Raw genomic sequence first — 8766 nt, 5'->3', positions numbered from 1 at the left:
TTTCCACATGTGGGGAAACACTGCAGCAAACAATGTCTCCTTTTGGGACCTGAACCAAGTTGGAACTTCAGAGAAAAAATCCCCCATGTCCCTTACTTTGTACAAGAGAGGCAGCTGAGCCGCTCTGCTCCTTCTCACTGCGGCTGGGATGCTGCAGCATGAACTGCCTAGTGCGGAAGGCACGAGGGGAAAGACCTTGGAGCAGCTGGCCATGGACATCCCATGGGATCCGCGTCCTACCCCATGGTGACCTGGGCCTTGATCTTACCCACGGCCTGCAAATCTCACTCCCTCCAGGATAAAGACAAAAATAAACAACTGTAAGGATGGAAAACAAATGTTAATCTAGGCAGAAAGCATTAAATCTGAGCTCAATATTCAGGCTGAGGCTTGCAGTCGGGTTTCGCAGGCCTTGCTCCCCACCCAGCGGTCCCCCCAACACCCTCCCAGCATCGTGCACCAGGTGGGGCTCCTTGGGCCCACCATGGCCCACAGGACCCGCTTCTCCCCGGGGGAGGCCAGGGCTGAGGGGAGCGGGGCTGAGGAGAGCGGAAGATTATAGAATCATAGAGTCATAGGATGTGTTGGGTTGGAAGGAACCTCTCAAGGCCATCTAGTCCAACCCCCTGCAGTCAGCAGGGACATCTTCAACTGGATCAGGTTGCTCAGAGCCTCATCCAGCCTGGCCTTGGATGTCTCCAGGGATGGGGCCTCCACCCCCTCTCTGGGCAACCTGGGCCAGGGTCTCACCACCCTCAGTGCAAAGAACTTCTGGCTAATGTCTCATCTAAACCCGCCCTGCTCTAGTTTAAACCATTGCCCCTCGTCCTGTCGCTACATGCCCTTGCAAACAGCCCCTCCCCAGCTTTCCTGTAGGCCCCCTTCAGGGACTGGAAGGGGCTCGAAGGTCTCCCTGGAGCCTTGTCTTCTCCAGGCTGAACCCCCCCAGCTCTCTCAGCCTGAAGTGGGATGGCTGAGGGGAGCGGGGCTGAGGGGACCGCGCTGAGGTGGCGGCGGGGCGGGAAGGGGAGCCCCGTTCCTCCCGGCCGGCAGGCGGCGCTGTTCTCCCCACCGCCCGCCGTCTCCTGGCAACGGGGCGGGCCCGGGGCGCGGCCCCGCGGCTGCGGCAGGTGCGGGCCGGGCCGGGCGGGGAGCGGCGGAGGTGGCCCCGCGCCTTGCAGGTACGGTCACCGCAGCCCGGAGGGGTGGCGGGGGACCCGGAGGTGCGTGGCGGTCCCGCCGGTGCCCGCGGGAGGAGCATGCAGCGGCGCCATGAGCGAGCAGTGGGACGTCGGCCGGGCCCTGGCCCTCTCCGGCCTCTTCCGGCTGCTGCAGGGCGCGGGCAGGGCCTGCGCGGCCCCCTTCCTCACGCTGTACCTCCGGCACCTGGGGCTGTCGGCCCCGCTGGTGGGCGTCGTGGCCGGAGCCAAGCACCTGGCGGCAGCGCTCTGGGCTCCCCTCTGCTCCCGCTGCCCCCGGGGCCGAAGGAAGCGGCGCCTCCTGGTCGCCAGCTCCTTGCTGGGCTCGGCGGGGGCCAGTCTGCTGCTCACCCTCATCCCGCCCGCCGGCGGGGACGCGGGGTACAAGTACTGTAACGCCAGCCAGCTGCCGGGTGACCGAGGGGCCGCCGCCACCGTGCCCAGTCCGGGCACCAGCAGCCACGGTGTTTTAAGCACGAGTGCTATTACGAACGCAAAAGCTGTGACGAAAGAAACAGTGGAAACGACCGCTGATGTTTTAATAGCGAGCGGAAAGCCAACACTAACCAGTGCAGCCTTCCAGGGACTATTTGGCCTGACAGATACTCTCGAGAAAAAAGGCAGAGGGATTGATGAAGGTGATACAAAGACAAATGGCTACTTGGATGGTCCCTCCGGCTGGACAACATCTGTGGAAGCAGTTAACAGGGAAACACAAGCACCAGAAATGCCAGCTTTCTACAGACCTCCTTTACATAGACTTGAGGAGGAAACGAGCAGCCTGGGTTCTGCTGCAATAGATGTTTCTGATACTGCTGAAGAAAGCCTTTATGCTACTGAAAGTAATGAGCTCTCTTTGTTTAAAACAACTCTTCCGACTGTTGGAGACGTTTACGTGTCTGGAAACCTTTCAGACCACCAGAAAGACACTCAACATGTCAGCTTCGAGGCTGTGCAAAACATCTTTCAGGACAGAGAGCATCAGATTTTTCTTATGGTACTGGGTGCTGTCGTGCTTTGGGAGGTGTTGGCTACTTCTCTCGAATGGACAGTGGATGAGAGTCTCTATGAATATCTCGACTTTGTTGACGCGACTGACAGGTACGGCAGGCTGTGGATTTGGAGTTACCTGGGTGCATCTGTAGGCGCCTGCAGCATTGCCATATTTGTGGATCAACTGAATTGCTTCCTCAGCAGTACAATCACCCGCCTCGCTGTCCATTTCTATGGCTATGCTCTCCTGATAATGCTCTCATTGCTTGTCAGTGTCTTTTTTCCTGTCCACGTTCCCAAGAGAACCGACCGTGTTAACAAAACCGCCAAAGCCCTGGGTCTCCTGTGGAGCGACGGCCGAGCGATCCTGTACGCCATCACCGTCTTCCTCACTGGCGCAGCTGGGTCTGCGGCGCACAACTTTCTCTTCTGGCAGATGCAGGACCAAGGCAGCAGTGAGCTGTACATGGGGCTCTCTGTGGCCATTGGGCTACTTGCTGAAATTTTTCTTTATTTCTTCAAAGGGAAGTTGCTGAGGACTTTCTCGAGCAGCAAAATTGTTGCAGTCAGTCTGAGCCTCCTGGCAGTACAGCTTCTGTGCTACTCCTTTTTAAGGACTGCGTGGCCAGTTCTCCTTATCCAGATTTTATCCGCCTTCAGTAGCGGTGCTTTGTGGTGGGTGGTTAACATGACGGTGGATGACATAGCCACTCCAGGCATGGACAGGTCCCTGCATGCTGTTTTCCAGGGTCTCTGCTATGGTGGAGGAGCAAGTGTGGGCAGTTTTGCAGGGGGATTTGTCGTGAAGCACTTCGGCCTGCCAATTCTGTACAGGGCGTGCTGCGTGTGCCTGGTGCTGTGGCTCTTCTTGTTCTTAATTATCCAGTCTAAATTGCCACGGCAGAAAAAAATTAATTATTCTCGTCTCCTGGCTGCTGATTCCAGCGATATGAGCGACTCTGATGAGGAGAACGAGAGGGACTGGCTGGTAAAAGCTATGAAGGATGAAAGCTTTAATAGGAATTGGTCACAACAGCATGGGATCAACTAATCTGTACTTGAATGTGAGGGGTGGAGTGGTAACGTGGTATGATGATGATGATGTCCAGAAATGACTGTTAATTCTAAAGTGCTAAATACATACAGTATATATCTGACAGGACAGATTTTTATTAAAAAAAAAAATTATAAATCTTTTTATTTTCTTAATTTATAGTGGTCTTGTAGTCATTTTTCCTTTTTAACTTAATGATTTTGCTTCCAAAATCATAACAAGGTATTTCAGGTATACATTTGCTGAAATGAATGTAGCTAAGTTTTTAGTCAAAAAGCAAACTCAAAATTCTTGCTCCCCAGAGCTGATGCTGTGGAAACTGTGAGTGAAAGCTGTGACCTGTACTTTGACACAATCGAATGAAAAATATTGTAATGCTAAGAGCACACTAAGCTTTTTCAAGGTGCTATGTCTGTGAAATCCTTTCGCTGAATAAGGGATGTGAATAAAAAATTGGTTCATTTGCTCTGCTGTCGTTTGTAAAAACAGGTTTTGCTGCAGACTGCCTCTCTTCTCGTGTTTGGGGATTTAAATGTGCTTCTGCATCGGCATCTATTGGGAAAAAACCTCCCATGACTTACAGTCAGTGCCTGCGGGCTGTCCAAATCCAGCAGAGCAGCCCGTGGACTTCCGTGTGGTTATTTACCTAAGGTGGCACCCGGCATTCAGGGTGACCAGGAAGCAGTCTGCCCTCCTGATCTGAGTAACTTCCGTGGGCTGGGAATTCACGTAGGGGGATATTCATGGGATACGATTTCAGAAGGAATTTGTCACTGGCTGAGTTGATCTGGTTGAAGCTGGTGATCTTTCCCCGGTCAGTTTGGCCTGAGGGCAGCGCTCTTCTTACCTTTCCTATTTAGAACTAAATCTCTGTCCTGAACGGGGTCTGCTAACTCCAGACAGATCCTCAAGCTGCCTTATCTGCCTCGCCTTAGCCTCCAAAGTGCACATTTCAGCACCTCTTCGGTAGTTAAGATTTGCTCACAAATTAAAAATTGGTGGTCTGGTCTCGTTAAAAGGTCTGTGTCAGACCTTAAGCGGGGCTGGTGGAAAAGCTTTGAGCCTTACAGTCCTTTCAGCTGCCATCAAAAGCTGCTCTCAGTTTATTAGGTGCTTCGTTGGTCAAGTGACTACAACATTGCTTTGCAGAGGGACAGATTTTAATAACACTTTCCTAATGTTTTACAAGCTGCAAAAAGCAGAATATTTATTTAAATGCATATTTAATGTGTTATATGTAGGTGGCATTGCAGTCTGTCACCCCGCTGCGTTCTGGACCCAGTGGTTGGAGACGAGGAAAAGCAAAGCCATTGAAGAGAATCTCTTTCTCTGTTTGCATCGATTCCAGATTATCCGTACATCAAATGCTTTCAGGGCAATTAGCTCTCCGTTTTCTTGGCACAAATCACTGTGCCATGCAGAATACTCTACGAGAATGACTCTATAGATAGAATTGTCCTCGTGCCAAGAATAGCTGGAACTTTTTATTAAGATGTTACCTTCTCCCAGGAATTCAAACTCAAGTTGAGAACAATTTGAGTGTCAAGAATTTATCCCAGCCTTATTATCATATAATACCTCAGGAACTCTAATGACTTGTTAATAGAGTATCTGACTTCAGCCTTGAGTAACGTAACTGCGAGCAGCACATCACAGAGCCATGCGTGCTTTTGTGAGCTGAAGGCTGCAGAAATAGCTGGAATGGTTTAAAATGCGGTTGCTTCTTTAGCTGGAAGTGACGGCCCTCATTTGAAGCCAATTAAATGAGTGATATTTGCTCTTTTTATCTGCTCCAGCGTGAGATCAGCTGCTGGAGTTCCAGTTTTGCAAAGAGAAACCTTGAAATGAAAAGTGCTTGTGCAATCCGTCCTTTGACCGTGGTGGAGGGGTGACAACGGCTGCCCGGCAGAGCCCCGTGGTGTGGCTGTCCCAGGCTCTTACCTCCGTGGTCATTTTGGCCAGGGGTGTTTAGATGTTCTCAGCCACTGCCGCTGTGAACAGGGAGGATTTAAGGTATGGCCCAAAGCTTAATGTCAGTGTAATAATACATAATATGATTCTTTTTTTTTAAGTTATTAATCCAATAAACACATTGGGTGCTGACCCCGGAGAATCACATTTATGCGTTTTGAAATATGTTCTGAATTACAAACGACTCTGGAAGTGGACGTGGCAGAGGGCTCATTCACTGCAGAAATTGCACCGGTTTGGTTAAATCATTTTCCACTGGGGTTTATACTGTTTCTGTGTGTGAGCTCTACGACATCGGTGACTCGGTTTCTTCTTCTCTGACGGTCACAGACCCTGCAAGCCAAAAGGGGAAGGAAAGAGGTGGATTTGAATTGTTCTCTCTCAGGCTTCTTCGCTGACCGTGGCTTTCTTGTTCTTGCGGAAGCAGGAACGTGCTAAGGCATTTAATGCCGTCGGGAAGAAGATGTAACTGAGAAGAACCAAACTGCCTTTGGGGGAAATAGTTCCTTATGGTGTATTTCCAACCACATCAGTGGTTATTTTTGCATTACTTTGCAACTATTTACCAAAAAACTGGGTGTTGAAACTAATGTTTCTTTAAATTTTTATTCTTAAACAGCAATTGTAAGGTTAAAAGCTTATATGTAGAGATTTTTTATTTTTTTTGTTTTGCCCCTTGGTGTCAGCCCAGGGTCTAAGTTAAGCTGTGTCCTTCTTCTCTGAATACGATTTGATTTAATTAAGCTCAGGAGGCAAATCATAGTTCGCGCTGAGGAACAAGTTCCGCACAATGACGGTCTTTGTAGCTCTTAGATTTTAAACTTCCCATAGCTCAATGTATGTGTACTTTGTGAGAGGTTTCAAAGGATCTAAGTAAATCAGTTGTATTAGATGAGACATCATTTGCCAAAAAATGACAAAGGCCTCTTTGCTTATCGTGAAACAACTTACCGGCCCTCAGGTAGTTGCGATACACAGCTGATGCAGCTGGACTGCAATCTGAGTAACTCACTGCATCAGACGCCTTATCTTGCTTTTAAAAATTCTGTTCCCGAGCTATAATGGAACTAAAATTGCAGATTCTATCTTTCTGGCAGTTATTTTATGATGGGATATCGCAAAGGTTTCCCGCAGCTCCTCTCTGTGCGCACCTCACGTCGGCGATTGACTTAAATAGTGCGGCACTTTCAGAATATGAAATGAGGTAAAACTCAGTGGGCGCTGATCTCTAAATGTTCATTTTTCTTGTGGATCTGAGCAGCATAGTAAGATCCTGTGCCGGGTTCTCCAAAGATTCCTATAATTCAGCAAACAATCGCCGTGTGTTTCTTTGCGGACTGTAGTGGAACCTGCCCAGATGAATTCACAGAGAGGTTTTTGTATTTTTGTAATGAGTCGTTTCCCAAAATTGTAGATACGGTCCATTTAAGGTAAGTCCATTTTGCTGTAGTTTCACCAGAACACGAGTGGGATGTTTTTGAGCGCTGTGGAGTTACTCCGCATGTTCTGAACCTTAAAAGCAAGAGCCCTTGAGTTGTTTTTTCTTCTGTGACGGGAGCGTGATGCCTCTAAGGCACGAGCCGTGCTGTCTTCCATGCCGCTAGTAAAAGTTTCTCGTTTTGTTCATCTTTAAAGTAAAGACAAGGCGTTACCAGTCTGATTCGAACTCTTAGGAGAACTATGATTACAGCATGATAACCAAATTCTGTGTCTTTCCAATATGGGTCCTATATCGATTTCTTAAAAGTATGAGGCATCTCCTGACCATTGCTGGCACGAGCACTAAGTAGTACTAATGCAGGGGGAGAAAAAGAGTCTATCTGGAAATATCTTGACACTCTCAGCTTGGCATTGCTGTATTTATCAAGAGGGAGCCAATGTAAAGGAATCTCTGCTAATTTAGACTGTACATTTCTCAGGGAACAGATAAATTCTTTTCTGCATGGTTTTTCCCTGGGGCCTGATTTTGCTGTAATATAAATGAGTTTTCTGGCTGAGGGCAATTTTTTACTCTTAATTGGGTATGTGGAGACCATAAAACTGTGAACCCAGATGTAGAGGTGAATAAGAGGCAACTTTAAAATTAACCTTCGCTTCACCTTTAATATTTAGAAATCTTGCCTGAAGAAATGAAGGAACAGAAAATGTAGTCACCGTGACCTCATCAGTAGAGCAGACAGGGAAGTTGTTGGGAACGTGGCTTTGTTTTTGAAACTTTGAGAACATTTCTACCTCTGAGCAGGTTCAAAGGTCAGAACTGCAACACTGAAAACAGTGGGCTCGTGTTAACGTGGGGTTTTATTGTCAGTAAAATGAATTCTGAGCCGGGAAACACAATCCCATCCTGAAATAACTTCAATATTCAAAGCATGAAGTGAGAAACATGAACTTGATTTTTTGACAAATCCTAAGGAAAAGAAACTTATTAAATAATTCCACACCATTTATTCTGACGTGTACTCCACAGGAATAGACATTCAAGTCCTTGGGACCACAGTCCTTTCTCAACAAGTGACAAATTTAAATACTCAGCTGCTTTCTATCATCAAGATGCGCCTGAGCTGGCAGCGAGGGGCCCTTTGAGCATCATCACCTTGGAAGCATTTTTGAAGACTCTGAATCGGTTGATTGTGCCTTAGCGGTATCTCTTGTTTGCTGTTGCCTGCTCGGGTTGTTGCTTTGAAGAGCTTCAAATGACGGTGTCCAGCCTGATGTTCTCCAAGCTGCGTTTTAATTCTCTTTGCGTTTGTCAGCACCTTTCAAGTGCCTGGGAGATTGTGTTACTATCGCGTGGTACTGGATGATGTTCTGTTTATACGCTTATAACGTGTGTGTACTTTCTGTCGTGTAGGTGCTTGATTTCTACAGAAGTGACTGCAGACAGGGAAATATTAGCGCTTTTAAGAAATATTCTGCTAGTGCCCTGAAAGTGTTGCTGCTAGTGGCTCTCCTCTGATGTAGACCGATGTGAAAGTCGTCTCAAGACCCACTAAAACTCCTCAGGCGTGTATCTGAGGGCGTAGAGCGTACCTGGGTGCAGGGAGAACCCCAGCGTTCGCCTGGAGGCCGTTGGCAGGGGGCACGCCGGCTCTGTACCCTCTGGTGCACTTGGTTTGCATTCGTCTCTGCGAAATGGGTTGGCACATCATGATTCCATTCAATGCGGCAGACCAAATAGCGTGCGTTAATTGGATCATAACTGTGTGTACGACTCTGGACTGTTTGATTTAATCACATGTTTTCATTAAGAATAATGTGTCGAATTCAAGTTGCAGCCCACAGCAGAGCTGGCTACTCATGGCGAGAGTAATCCTGCAGAGTATTCGACTGAAGAACTGATTTAAAGTATTTACACGTTCATTTTCTCTGCATTGTGGAGCAATCAAAACAAGGTGAGTCACTTCAGACCTGAGTTCATAATTACAGTGATGGCAGAAGCTCATCGTTTAATGAGCTGAGACGCAGCCAGTCGGTGGCTATTCTTACTTTCCTCGTTAAAACAACCAGACCACAAACCCCCGAAGCGTCTGCGTCCCTCCGCTGAGCTTT

At 48.2% G+C, this 8766-nt stretch overlaps 1 protein-coding gene across 1 annotated transcript in view; it reads left to right on the top strand.

The window, feature by feature from the left end:
• The first annotated feature begins 1146 nt into the window (after positions 1-1146).
• The window catches only part of MFSD6L (major facilitator superfamily domain containing 6 like), a 30150-nt gene continuing 22530 nt past the window's right edge, over positions 1147-8766 (top strand). The window contains exon 1 of the mRNA XM_054222088.1: positions 1147-2647. Coding sequence (XP_054078063.1) covers positions 1273-2647 — 1375 coding nt within the window. The 5' untranslated portion in view covers positions 1147-1272. The remainder of the gene's footprint in view (positions 2648-8766) is intronic.

This window comes from Rissa tridactyla, chromosome 15 (assembly GCF_028500815.1).
Source record: "Rissa tridactyla isolate bRisTri1 chromosome 15, bRisTri1.patW.cur.20221130, whole genome shotgun sequence".
Taxonomy (NCBI): Eukaryota; Metazoa; Chordata; class Aves; order Charadriiformes; family Laridae; genus Rissa; species Rissa tridactyla.
This window is presented reverse-complemented; position numbering and strand designations above follow the sequence as displayed.